This window comes from Sycon ciliatum, chromosome 2, assembly GCF_964019385.1.
Source record: "Sycon ciliatum chromosome 2, ocSycCili1.1, whole genome shotgun sequence".
Lineage (NCBI taxonomy): Eukaryota > Metazoa > Porifera > Calcarea > Leucosolenida > Sycettidae > Sycon > Sycon ciliatum.
Genome location: NC_088644.1, coordinates 6307724 through 6322096, shown reverse-complemented (window position 1 = coordinate 6322096; position 14373 = coordinate 6307724). Strand labels below are relative to the sequence as shown.

Below are 14373 nucleotides of genomic sequence, written 5' to 3'. Positions count from 1 at the left end.
CAAGTAGCGCATGGCACATAGAAGATGACAGTGGTGTCTTCAACTTCATTCTCCCGAGTCAAGCTCCGTATGAAGACATCCAAGAAGAAGATTGCCTGATGAGTCCAGCGGGGACGAAACGTACGTCGCAATCGAGCTATTATTGTTATTATTATTATTATTCTCAATTCATGGATGACATGGTGTATATTATGAATGAGGGCTACCAGCCATGGAATAAAAGAACAAGAAGGCAAAAATGCACACGCAAAATATGGCAAGTTAAATGAAAATGAAATAAAAGTAAATCAATCCAAAACCAAAATCAATTATAAAAATCAATCCAAAACCCAAATGAATTGTACAGGTAGCATATGTGATTTACTTTGGAGCTTGAAGTAATACACAAAGAGAATTGAAATCAATGATTAGTAAATGAAGATCGACGTACGTGTATATTTATCAAGCTTAAAAACGCATTGAGGGTGTTGCTGGACTTTAATTGCTGAGGAAGAGAATCCCATAATTGGTATGCTAGGAATACAGGCGATTTGCTCATAGAATTGTTTCTTGCAATCGGGCAACGAAGCGAGTTCCGGCTTGTTGAGGATTCATTGAACCAGTTTAAGGAATGCTGCACATGCTGAGGGGCAGTGATAAGTTTGATTTTGTGAATGTATACGCAGGAGGATCGGTCAATGTAATGTTTCAGAGGAAATGTACAACAATTTTCATAGAGCTATGTCGTTGCTGTGTCATCTTCTATGTGCCATGCGTTACTTAATGTACCAGCCTGCTATGACGGATACCGCCAACCAATGGGTGGCGGCAACCATGCATCGACTTTTTTTTTCAGGAATCCGGCCACAACGCCTGCACAAATACATACGACTAGGCACCAGGCGCGAACTAATGGTGGTGGTGAGAAGGAGAGCTCTGTGCGAGAACTTTGCAGCTTAGAGGGCGTATTCGGGCAGGCGTGTGTGTACCGCCATATTGCCAGGTGTGTCTTTACCACCATATTTAATCGAGCTATTATTGTTGCTTACCTCTCTTTCTTTCTTATCTTATCTTTTCCTTCTTCTTTTTCTTTTTTCTCTTTTACGTTTACTTTATACCAGGCGTGGGCCATCCCCTGTACATATGTGCCATCATTTTTCATTGTTTCTTTTTGGTCATGTCTACAGACTATGGTAACAGAAAAAAAGTACATTGTAAAAAAAAAAAAAACTTAGCAGCCACATGAGTACGAACTTTCGGGGGTGGTACAATCTTTCGGGGAGTACTTTTTTATCGGGGGTAAATGACACGCAGTATTTTACTACTCCGTGGTTTTTCCACAACTTCATTCTTTTTACCAGGCGTGGGCCATCCCCTGGGTTATCAAAATGGGTGCATATGATCAAGAGTACATAATGTACTCTTGATATGATTAAAGCTTGTACAGTCATGGCGGGTGGGAGCAGTTTTGGCGCTCCTGCGTCCGCTTCCATACTGTTTAGAAGAGAGCCTGAGTGGCCGTCAGATCACGTTTACTATATAGAGGAACTGTCCAAAAATGGAGTTAGCCCTGCTGAGCTGAAGCAGGTGGATTTGCAAGGGAAGCCTGGCTGGTGCCTCGTAGCACTGTCCTGTGGAGCCGCACGCGACCGGCTTGTATCCTCTGGCTTGTCAATAAGCGGTAAGGCTGTACCTGTTACTGTGGGCGGCAGTGAAGTAATCACAGTATCGGTATTTGGATGCCCATTGCATTTACATGATGGAGCAGTTGCAAGTTCTTTGGGGGCATTTGGAGATATTCATGGCCCAATAACAAGAAAGATCGTGGAGCATGGTGATTTTTCAATCGAAACGGGAACCCGCCATGCAAGGATGAGTTTGAAGAAGAGCATGCCGTCTACTGTGCGTATAGGTTCCGGTAGTACTACGGTACGGGTTTGGTACCCAGGTCAAATGCAAACATGTTTTCGATGTCAGCAAGGCGGACATGAGGCAAAGGCCTGTCCAAATCACCTCACCCACACACGGAGTACGACAAATCCATGGGGTCGGGGTCCACCAGCCAACCGCCAACTGGCCAGTGGCGTGGGGTCAGACAAACAGGACTCATCTGCTGTAGGAGGGTCGGATGCAGAAAGAGTAGCAGGACGAGAGGCGGGAAATCCAAGCTCATTGGATCAGCAGCCTCCCTCGGCTACGACAGCCAACCGCCAGCTTGCCAGTGCCAGTGGCGTGGGGTCAGACAAACCGTACTCGGACTCATCTGCTACAGGAGGATCGGATGCCGAAAGGGATGCATCCAGGGAACCCGAATCTGCCTCAGTGGGACGCACTGAAGGTGAGCCGGACTTCACTCTAGCTCTGTCCCCCGACAGCAGCTGGGCTGAGGAGTCAGATGGAGGAACCCCCACCCCCTCCCCACCGCAGCCTGACCCCACCACGTCTCTGGCCCACTCTGATCCTGCTAGTGACGAAGACAGAGCAATGGCCCTACTGGCTGACTGCGCTAAGAGCAACAGCAAAGCAGGCACCAACAGCAAACGGCAGCGAAGCTCGACCTCCCCCTCAGCTGAAACCGAATTCACCGAAGTCCGTGGAAGAAAGAAAAAGAGAAAGGGTCCAGCTGGCAGCAAGCAGAACACTTGGCGTTTTTAAATCTTAGAAACACGTTCAGGACTTTTTTGTTTTTAAGAACTTTAGCTCTAGGTTTACATTTTGGTATTTTTTAGCTTTTCGTTTATTTCTTGTTGTTTCTTCCATGGTTGCTCCATTTCGCCTCTTGTGCACAAATGCGTTCGGGTTAAGTAGCAAGTTAGGCGACTTCCAGCACGCGTTGCTACAGCACAACCCTGACGTCGCAGTGGTAACCGAAACAAAGTTCACAACAGAGAAGGTCCAAGTGTCGGACACGATATTCCCGGGCTATAGCCCTCCATTCAGGCTTGACCGCACAGCACACGGTGGTGGAGTTGCAATCTGGGTGCGATCTACTCTCCCAGCCTTGATCATCGATGAACTGGCCGCCCCCCAGCATGAAGTCTTGTGGGTGTCCATCCAGCTCAGCGCCGGGCACAAGATTGTCCTGGGAGGTGTCTACCGGCCGGGTTCTTGCGGGCCCGGTGACCTCTGACTTATCCATCATCTCGACGACACCCTTCCTTTGGCCCGTCAACACGGCGCTAGTCTCATTCTTGCTGGGGACTTTAACGTTCACAACCGTGCCTGGCTAAACAGCTCAAAGACCACACCGGCGGGCGAAGCACTTGAGGACACTTGTGCCGCACACCTCCTTACGCAGCATGTTCAGACTCCTACTCGTGGCGACAATACCCTTGACCTCGTGATGTCTACCTTCAACTCCCCAGTATTGACAACCGCCACACCCCCTCTTGGGCGGTCTGACCACGTTATCGTTCTATCCGACTTCGTAGGCATATTACCTTGCCACGAGCCTGCAGCAAAGCGAACTGTCTGGCGGTACAAGAGCGCAGACTGGCATCGCCTCCGAGCTTTCCTTCGCAACTCTCCAGGGCACGACATCATAACTGATGACCCGGACACCTCCTGTGCGCGGGTAACCTCCACTATCAGAGGCGCAATAGCCAGGTTTGTCCCATCTAAGGAACTTACCACGAGGCCGAGTGATCCAAAATGGTGGACACCGGAATGTACAGCTGCTATGAGGGAAAAGGACAAACGTTGGCGTTCCTGGAGAAAACACCCGAACGATCTTTCACTCAAACAAGCTTTCCTCCGCTCCGTTACCACAGCCGTCAACATCCTAAGGCGATCCCAGGAAGCTAAAGAGGCCAGTATCCGTCACAGCCTGTCCACGGGCTCACTCAAGGACAAAGAATGGTGGACCAAGTTAAAGTATGCTAGTGGGGACGGACGTAACACGGACATTCCTCTCATTGTTGACGCGGGCGGACGGGAGTTGGCAACAAGCCATGAGAAATCGGAGGCCTTTGCCACCTTCTTCTCCAGGAAGTGCAGTGTCACTGGCCAGGATCTTACTTCTGACGACTTACCTGACCTTGTTGCAACCGGAGCACCGGCACTCGCAGCCGTTCATTTTCGCCCCGCCACTGTCTACCGTCTGCTAGCGCGACTCGACATATCAAAGGCGACTGGTCCTGACGGCATTTCAGCCCGGGTCCTGAAAGAGTGTGCCAAAGAACTTGCGAAGCCTTTGTCCCAGCTATTCGCTCTCTGTTTCAGGTGCGGAGTTCAACCAGAATCTTGGAAGACAGCTAACGTGGTACCGATCCACAAACGGTCCTCGCGCTCTGTTCTGAAGAACTACCGCCCAGTCTCGTTATTATGCATAATGTCCAAAGTAATGGAAACTATTGTCAATCGCCAACTGATGAACCATCTTGAGCGCCAGCAGCTCCTCACTCCCCACCAGTTTGGGTTCCGTAGAGGTCTCGGCACGGCAGACGCACTACAGGCGCTTCATAACGCCTGGGTGGACATCGTTGGCCAAGGTGGCGCGGCACGAATTCTCGCAGTCGATATAGCCGGGGCCTTTGACCGGGTCTCCCACGTGGGCCTCCTCTACAAGGTCCGGCAGCTCGGCATTACTGGCACTCTCCATAGCTGGCTATCGTCTTATCTTGACGGCCGTTCACTCCAGTGCTTAGTCGGCGGTCAGATTTCTTCTCTCTACCCAATCTCTGCAGGGGTGCCCCAAGGCAGTATATTGGGCCCTACGTTGTTTCTAATATACGTGAATGACGCTGCCGATGTTCTTGATGGCAATGCTCAGCTTGAGGCCTACGCGGACGATACGACACTATACAGTCTAGTATCCTCAGCTCAGTGCCCTCGGGACGCTGCACACACCTTGCAGGTATCCACAAACCGCCTGCATGAGTGGGGTTGCCGGTGGAAAGTGTCTTTCGAGCCCAGCAAGTCACAGGCTATGACTGCTACCCTCCGACGCACTGACCTAGACCTGCCCCAAATCCTGTTTGGTGGCACCCCTGTACCGGAGGAAACCAGCATATCACTGCTTGGTGTTCGATTTGACTCCAAATTGTCCTTCGCTAGTCACCTCAGGACCGTGACCATCCGCGCCCAGCAGCGCCTCGGCTTTCTCCGACGAGCGGCCCACATTCTAACGCCAGCTGGCCGAACGACTGTCTACAAGGCATTCGTGAGGCCCCTGATGGAGTATGCCCCGCTTGTGTGGATGGGCGCGCCAGCCAGCCACATCCAACGTCTGGATAATGTTCAACGCCGCGCACTGCGCATCATTGGCCCTGGTGCAATTCTCCCCAGTCTGGCTGTCCGCCGGACTGTTGCTGCTCTCTCGTGCATGTACAAATTGCATTTCATTACTGGTCCTCCTCAGCTACTTGCTGTATTGCCACCGCATCGCGTTTCTCCAGCCAACCCCAGAACCAGGAACCAGCACAATAATGCCACCAGCCACGCCTATCAACTGTCAGACACACTCCCTGTCTCAGCTCCATCCGTCGTGAAGCGGTCGTTCCCGTACTGCTGTATTGGCGCATGGAACTCCCTTCCTGACAGGCTGCTGTCGCAGCGCCCACACAAAACACGTTTTCAGTCATTCAAGACAAAGGTCTACCGACACCTGAGAGACAGCAACTGGTACTGGGCAACAGATTCCCTGTAATTTTTCGAGCTCGTCGCTTGCCGGACCCGCTAATCCGCGTACCTGGCCTTGCTCAGAGTGCTCAGCTGTGTTTTGCATACATGGAAAAACTTGTTATGATTCTTTTCTTTTCTCTGCTTATTCTTTTACCAGGCGTGGGCCATCCCCTGGATTATCAAAATGGGTGCCTTATTATTTTTCTGTTTTTTAGCTTGTTTTCTTTACACTTCTTTGTGGGAGTTTCGTTTCAGATCTATTAAAAAAGGTCATAAGTTTTGGTTGATGAAGTTGACATGTACATTGTATATCAGTCCAAACACTGATAATAAACAATCTCTTTTCATCTTGTTTTTATTTTTCTAAACACCTACCGGTACTTTTACCTTCTATTCTACTTCCCCATAGCTAGATCTAGCTTTTCCTTTACATTTCTGTTTCTTTTTCCTGGTGCGTGCTTGTGGCATTGAAGCCGAGACCTTTGGTCGGTGGAGCCCCTGGTACCTCACCATCACTGCTGCCCAGTGCAGCCCCTGCTCAGTAGCTGTTTGTTTTTGTCCACATAATTATTTATTTTACGAGTTGGGTTTGTGAATAATAGTAAAAAAAAAAAAAAAAAAAAATATGATGTAGGTACTGTACGGTGTCTGTACATGTAGGACGGGTACGAACTTACTATCTTTCGGGGTGATAACCTTGGCAGTGGAAAGTGTTTTTTTACAGGGGGTACTAAGTCATTGGGGAGAACTAACTTACGGGGAAATACGGTATTTTGTTAGGGAAATCAATGCCGGCAGAAACATTGGCAGAACTTGGTACTTTTCTGGTATGTTTCATGTATGTTTGGTGTGTAGATAAAGAAATGGAGCAGAATTCAATGAAGTGCCTGCTATAAGGTTTGTATGGTTCTGCCAATTTCACTGCTCTTCAAGTATTATCCGCCAAGGGCTAACCTTTGTAGCTGCCCATACTCTGTTGCACTACTGTAGTCCAGTTATGCTGCAAAATTCCAATACACGAAATCTCAAATACATTTCCATCTGCAATTCTGCTACAATATCAAACTGAAAAGAAAGGCTGGAGGCAGGGCATGTAGGGAAAATAGCGGTAGGTGTCGTGCCTTGGAGTCAAATTTTGTAGTGAAGGTGCCCGTGGGGCATTATTGCATTGCCGGTATGTATGATCAAAAGGCCTATCTTTGGGCTGAAGCTGCTTGTTCTGATGAAGTCATGGGATAAGGTGGAAGTAGAGTGGAAAAAAATTCCTCAAAGGAGGCACACAGTCGTGGATATCACCCTAGAAGAATGCAATCTGCTGTGAAGCGCAGAGAGCTTATACCTGTGGTGGAATTGCTAATGTCTAGTCTAGGTTCGGCAATGAGTGGTACAATTGTCAAGTATGCATTGTAGATCAACTAAGCAAGTACCAGTAGGTGCATTCAGCACAAACTAGTTGTACGTAGGGTAGGAACATTCAAGTGAAAGGATAGTTCGGATGTGAATATGTTCCTAAGCATATGAAGTTTGATTCTGTATACTCCCTACGGTATACTGTCGCTGTGACTTAGCGATACTTGCGTCTCAATGTTTACTGTGGCCATGCGATCCTTGTCGCCAGACGGCTTGCGCGGCAGATCCGACTTCGTTCTCCGTGTGTCGTGCCGCCTTTGGCTACGCAATATAGGTAAAGTCTCAGGACTCTCTCGCTTCACCATGCAGCAGGAATAGATAAACTTGCCGAGGATTTTGTTCCGCACCGACTTGGTGAAGATGCAGAATAGGATGAAGTTGGCAAAGCCTTGGCCATTATCACCAATCGCCTAGAACGGGAAGAAAAAGGACAATTAAAAGGACAAGGCGAGAAAATGTAAATGCAGTCATGCGCAGACACAGTGCAACATTTAGAAGTAGGTTCGAATGATTTATCTTGCCAGGTAGAAATTTCCCTTGGCGTGTACAAATGTACATGAGATCTTTCCTGGAGCTGAAGAAGTAAAGTATTGCCCTTTTCATTCCCTCCAACTGATGCGGTAGTGGATGTATAGTATTGCTGAAGTATAATGTTAGTTCAAAACCACAGCCCCTGGGTCATCTGTGGCAAGACGAGAGCTTTGTTCACTTTGGGGCATACGTCACGAAAGCTGCAATGGAGATCAGGTTGTCAGGCAAATTGAGCGATGGCGGCAGCCGTGGCAGTGTCAACTATGCTGGTGCTTTTTTGTGCTGCAGCGGCCAAGCATTTTCATTGAAAGTTTAGAAGAAGAAGCTACCTAATGCTGTAGACAACAGGTTGTTTCGGCTATATAGGCCTCATCAGTACAGCTACGAGCTTTAAGCAAACCAAGCTACCAGCCATGGTGCAAAGGAGGCACCGCAGACATTAAGCGCTCAACAAGACGAATGTCGAGGAGCGTAATACCCAATGCTTAATCTAAAAGTGGCCTGTTGAAGTCGCTACAGGGACATCTATTCTGCACTGAACCAAGACCCCTGTACTTGTATGCGCATGGTAAACAAGGGAAATATCTCGGGATCAAAGTGCGTGAGTCGAATGACGTAGAATTAGCCGTAAGAGACGTGTTCATAGCAGTTGGAGATGAAACTTGCATCGGGGTGCCAGAATCTGGGTTGTTGTTGTTGTTGTTTGGCTTTATTTGGGTTCTTTGTTCATACTACTGCATGTACATGTGCACATACTCAGTACAGGTATGTGGCACTACTGATTACTCTAGCTATGATCTGGCGTTGCTCGAATGGTCGGGCAAGCAATGCACTGCAAGCCCTTCTGGAGCGTCCCAGTCCTCGAACAACGCGCGCGCAACGCAGCTTGGGCCTTCGAGTGCCCAAATCTGCCTCCAAAGCCGGCCACGACCGTCCAACCGCTCGCGGGTCCATTTTATGGAACACCCTGCCATCCGACGTGCGTGGTATTACCCAGTACCACCAGTTCAAACAAGCCTGCCTCCCGTTCTGTCTTGCTAGCAGTAGCACCCACTACTGAACACTACAGGAACCTTTGAACGTTTGCGTTACTCCACAGTACCAGTCGTGTGCTGTTTACCGCCTCCCCGGTGTTGTATTCTAACGTTAACGCTATTCATTGACTGATCGTTCTTTGCTTTGTACTACACCCTGCTATCATGTTAGGCTATTTCCTACTTGTACAATATTTTACTGTTTCCATTCGCTTCCATGTAATTGGGCGACACCGCCCGTTTGGTTCTGCGAATTCAAATAAAAATGTACCTACCTACAGTATCAATAGGGCATTTAGAAGAGTTAATTGTGACTCATCTTAAATATGCAGGTTTCACTTCACGCAGAGCACACTGTTTCTAGGTTCTGACTCAGGGCGGCATTGGCTTTTCATGGATCAATTTCGAGTTGTTGAGTGGATTGCACCTTCAAATTTTGAAGGCTATGTACATGCACGCACAGTTGCTTTTCTCACACGTGGTGATTGCATTACATGTACATGTACTTCGTTAGCATCTTCATGAATTACAGCAGTACATTTTAACTGTGTTGTCCATCTACTTACCTGCAGGCACAGGAATACATTGTACAGCCATCTTCGATCCCGGTAGATGACGTCATCAACCCCCGCTATGTCGAAAATGTATCTCACGCTGCCCCACATCCGCAGCAGTACATACGCCATTGGGACGAACGCCAGCTTGCGGTTGACTAGCTGAGCAGCGTGCATGGACTGAGCTGTGACCAGTGTATGGCGAGTTGTACGACTCTGGATGAAAAGAGAGTCGCAAAGAAATCAACTTCCATAATATAGTCTAAGTCAATGGAATTCCCAAATCCATCCACTTTATGTCATTGCACTCCCTCAACTTGTAGGAAAAAAAAGGACTAAGGAAATACATCTTCCTAAGGGTGTGCAGACTCCACTGTAGCCACTTCATGTTTAACACAGTTTCACTCACCTTTTGTAGTAGCTCACACCGTCGGAACACTCTCACATCTTTTCTTCTAATTTCTTTCGTCTTCTCTCCCACTTTCTTTTTTTCTTTTCACACCTCACCTTGCACACTTCCCACTATCCTATAACCTATAAGTAGTTTGTTTCTCCGTATAGCCTCTATTGTGAGACGATTTTTCCCTGATGATAGTCTCAATAAAATCGATTAGGAACAACCATTTTAGATACATGTATTCTCATTCATCATTTTGTAATGTCCGCTTCACTTATACTATTAATCGCATTAATAAAGTTATACACCAGTACTCGAAAACGGTCTCTTGGCTACAAATTCTTCCAAAAATCGAATAATATTCCTGAAGATGGGCTTGGCCTGAAAATTTGGATTTTATTATTTTTGGAAGAATTTGTAGCCAAGAGACTGTTTTCGAGTACTGGTATATAACTGTGTGAAACAAGGAAATGCAAGTTGCACTATAACGTCCACTAACACCACCACTGCACAAGTTACATGTACTTTGACAATCAGCTAATGCGATAACATTGCACGACACTGACCAACCTCCTACAATGTCCAGCATTTCCAATGGAGGGGGACATTTTTTATGTAGGTTGATAACCGATGAGGCTGCCTCAATCGGGTAAATGTGTGGGGAGGGTTATCAAACATTCATGGTGAAAGTGAACCTTCTGTACTGGCCTTTTCCCAAAGATGCTCGCTACATTTTTCGCAACTTTTCGTTGTTTAGGAAGAAATCGCAACTTTCTTTATTTTCGCGAACTATTTCGCAACTTTTCCGCAACCTTGGCTCAATGACATGGGGTCAGAAGGTCAAGTCACAGACTGCTTGTCGGACAAATGCATACTCGCTCGTTTCTCGCCTGCCTTCAGACTCATTTCAGAGAAACAGTAGATCAACGGTGGTTACGATAATGTGCATTCCCTTTTCCGTGCACTTGAATGGTGTAGGATACATGCAACAGGCTACTGGCACTGTGTAAAGTGGTGGTTCACAGCCGGAAGGGAGTGATGTACGAGTTTGATGTCGCTGCACTTCTAGCGGTATTTCAAGTTGCGATGTTAGCAACTTTTGAGCTTTTTCTGATAATATGGATGCGATTTTAGCAACTTGCACTTGTTTTGACCCGGTTGCGAAATGCATAAGTTGCGAAAATTTATGGCATCTTAGGGACAGGACTATTCTGTACTGATGGGACCAGCTTGCTAGCCCCGTATAATTATGTTTTTAAAGTGCATAGCTGTGCTGCCCAATGAAATCCGATCGGGGGGGGGGTCAAGTCCACGCCCTGCACCAGTTCTTACTCACAGGTCTAGGGCTGCACAGCGCCCGGCGTGGCATTGTCTGGCTCGGTTGGATTTCATTGAGCAGCGCTGTACAGTCCATTCATCGGAAACTGTCCCGCTGGCTTTTGAAAGTCCGATTTAGGCCGAATTGAGGATCAAAAACCCACTTAAATCTCAAAAATCTGGGTTTTGGATCTGCTTCTCCATACATTTTGCCATGGCATACCTGTCCCAATTTTGTAAAACCTGGCTGAATATATTTCCCTGTTCTTGGACTTTACTGGCCTCAAATGTGGCTAGGAGTAATTGCACGGATCACACAATGCAGGATGTACTGTTGTTTTCACGATATCTACAACTATGTGAGAGAGACACCAAAAAGTTAGGGTGCCAGTTTCCAATGAATGGACTGTAGGTATCCAAGCTTTAATATGATGCAAACAGGCTCGGAATTTAAGACATGACCGCAAACGTACCTCATTTGAAATGTGTCGCTTCACTTTGAAGTACAGGATGGGAACAATGAAATAGGATGGGATTTCCCAGCCTTTCCCTGTTAGCAAGGACCACATGAGTCGAGCCTGAGAACACTTTATTTCCCTTGGAAACTCCGGCTCCTCATTCAACCAGCACCAACCAGCGGATGCTGCAGACTTGTCATCGCCCAGGACGTTGAGCAGGTAAGCGAATATGGTGACCGTGAGCGGAATGACCCAACCGAACACAACCCACACGTATTTCATCTCGTACGAAGGCTGCACCTTTCCACGGACAATACTCAGATAGAGGTACAGAGCTAGTATTATGGTCCACATAATGAATGACAGGCAGCTGGAGGTGGTCACTAGACTCTGCACAGCGCACACATCATAACCGTTGATTATGTGATCAGGCACTATGGCTCCGAAGAGATTGCCGCCGCTCGTCAGAAAATCGGCTATAGAAATGAACACGAGAATGTACCTGGACGTGGTGCGTATCTCTCGCCATAGTATGAACGTAATAATAATAGCAGCACTGCCGAATAGAGACAGACTGGCAGTCAGGGCAGTCAGTACCATCGAGCCTTTAGTGACTCCCATCCGAACCTGCGTGCCATTATCATAGATACACATGGCGTTTCGCAGAACTTAGCGCTGCTACTCCTCCAGTAAATGTTTACAGCTGTTGCCTGCCGTATTGCCTCACTACTTCAGCTGATGGATGGATGTGAACACGTGGTTTCCACACACTTCAATCACGCAGCTCCTTTAGTAGGCTTTACCCCTGAATTCTGCACCAGTATGGTTGGTCGCTATACTCTGGCAAGTGTCGTATTGGCTGGTGTGTTGCTACTGTCTTCTTAGACGACAGAGACGCTAGTGCTTTGAGCAAGTCAATAACCATTCTCATTCGTTCGGCAATAGAAACCTTTTCCTTGCTAACATTTTGGTTTGGAGCATATTGTTCTCAGTCATCCTCTCAAATGTCCAAAGGCGTGAATGCGTCAGACCACGGGACGCTCGTGTCCACAAGCCCCTATGTGCCACCTGACCCTTGACAGCTGCGGAATACGGTGCAGTACTGCAGTACTGCGTAACCCCCGACTGACCATACCACTGAGTCTGTCATGGCGAACACTCCCAGACGTAGCTCAAGTCACCCATACTCCAGTCTAGACATCATGGACCACAATGCACTGATCCGTGTGGTGGCCTCGATGGCGCCCAAATCACGCGTGCAACATCTGAGCTACAAGAAACCAGGATATGCACACCGTGGGCTATGCAAATGTTACATCAAAAACAAGAATCTACCTGACGATGTCACTGACTCTGTTCGCGTAGAACACAGTATAGCACCTGGTAAACAGCACCCTGACTGGCCTGAGTCCTGATGTCCGTGGAGGTACGTACAACGCAGCTGTCTCCTGTGGACTGTCGTGCCAGTCACCAGAGGCGATGCAGAACGCGCATGGAGTGGATGTGTTTCCGACAGAAACTGGGTAAAATCTGGCATGTAATTGTTATACGTACCAGTACTAGCATGATGATCATCTGGCACACACCGGGTGCCTGCATTTTATGCTCGAACAACGCAGGGATGGATTCTCAGTAATGTACACGACTACACACTCCTCGTGGACTCCGAGGCCACTGATGCTGTGGAAGTGCAGCTAAATACGTGTACATGTCCACGCCTACACGTGACGTTACCATGGTTGCAGTCAGTGTCCAGACACACAAGACTACAAGAGGTTTACCTTAGATCATGATCTGAGGAAACTGGAAGAACTTCTTCACAGTACATGAGCATTCCTTCCGAAGCGCAATTGGCACAGTGCAGATGATTGGGAGTCTTTGACTATATTGGAAGCTACACCAGCATGGATGATACATGTACATACATCGTACCAGTAGATGCTACGGATATGTTTTCATTACTGTGTATGTATGTTCTCCCATCTCCCTCATCCATAACCTACATGTTCTCCACGAATGCTGAATACATCGGATAACCAGACCAATGTCAATAACATGTACATGACGCAGTGTTTTAGTGGTGAAAAAGTAGCGTTCGGGCGGGGTTTCTTTCAATAACATGTACATGACGCAGTGTTTTAGTGGTAAAAAAAGTAGCGTTCGGGCGGGGTTTCTTTCGCGAATCTCGGACTCTACGTCAATTAGAATTCCACCAAACTCTGAAAGCTGCATGCTGGACCACGCACAGTCACAGTGAGTGCATACGCAACACGATGGCACGTTAGTTGTACTACTCGGCGAGTATCATTATCCGCCTCTCCTGGGTCCCATTCAAACCTTGCCAGGGTCATACTTTACAAAAATTTGTCTGCCATAATTATCACTACAAAGTACAATGACAGCAGAACTAGCAAGCAGTCAGTCAGTCAGCCATCGACCATGTGATTGTGGTAATCGACAGCACTCCTTTGTCATGTGCTTGAAGACTCCGCAGTCCGCACGGCAGTCCGGACAGCATAATTATGACTCACTCCGACTACTTTGAAGTACGTAATTTGACGACTACATCATGCACACTGCAATGATTGGGGCATTTTGCTTGTCGGGCTGTCTGCAGACGCTAGCTCCCTGAAATAATTCGCCGATCATAGAAGAAATAGAGAATACAAGACCGTGGATATTTAAATTACTTTATCCTGTAGATTTTGTACTCACAAGTAACGGCATATCCAGTTGTTCTTGTTGTTGCTGTTGAATCACAGGGCGTGAGAAGGTCGAAAGGACTCATATCCATGCCATTCATCACAGAGGTCTAATATACTATTATCTTGCTGAGCACAATTCCGAACAGGACGCCAGGACCGAGGCCAAGGATGTCTGCGCTACGGACAGCAGCGTCCGTGATTCTGTGCAGCTGTCTGCTCGGTTATGTTGCTGGTGATCCACGAGACAATGACTGGCGGAACATCGCCAATGGGCAGCCTATCATTGACCGTGCTGCTTACTACGATCAGCCAGGTATTATCGTGGAGGAAGATGGTACTTGGGTGTGCGTTTTAACGGAAGGTGAT

At 47.6% G+C, this 14373-nt stretch overlaps 1 protein-coding gene across 1 annotated transcript; it reads right to left on the bottom strand.

Moving 5' to 3' along the window:
* Positions 1-6590: 6590 nt before the first annotated feature.
* Positions 6591-12326, bottom strand: LOC135808419 (G-protein coupled receptor 157-like). The gene is made up of 3 exons (XM_065321606.1): positions 11318-12326; positions 9143-9346; positions 6591-7421 (listed from the first exon to the last, which is right to left on the bottom strand). The coding sequence occupies exons 1-3, from the start codon at positions 11954-11956 to the stop codon at positions 7143-7145; spliced, it is 1122 nt and encodes a 373-aa protein (XP_065177678.1). The 5' UTR covers positions 11957-12326; the 3' UTR covers positions 6591-7142.
* Between the last annotated feature and the right edge of the window lie 2047 nt (positions 12327-14373).

What these genes read in the sequence shown, in the direction of transcription:
- LOC135808419 (XM_065321606.1), bottom strand. Translation starts at nt 11,956, where the DNA reads ATGTGTATCTATGATAATGGCACGCAGGTTCGGATGGGAGTCACTAAA. An exon ending in AGCGACACATTTCAAATGAG is followed by an intron (nt 9,347 to 11,317) that starts GTACGTTTGCGG and finishes CTTTTCATCCAG; the next exon opens with AGTCGTACAACTCGCCATAC. An exon ending in ATGTATTCCTGTGCCTGCAG is followed by an intron (nt 7,422 to 9,142) that starts GTAAGTAGATGG and finishes TTCCCGTTCTAG; the next exon opens with GCGATTGGTGATAATGGCCA.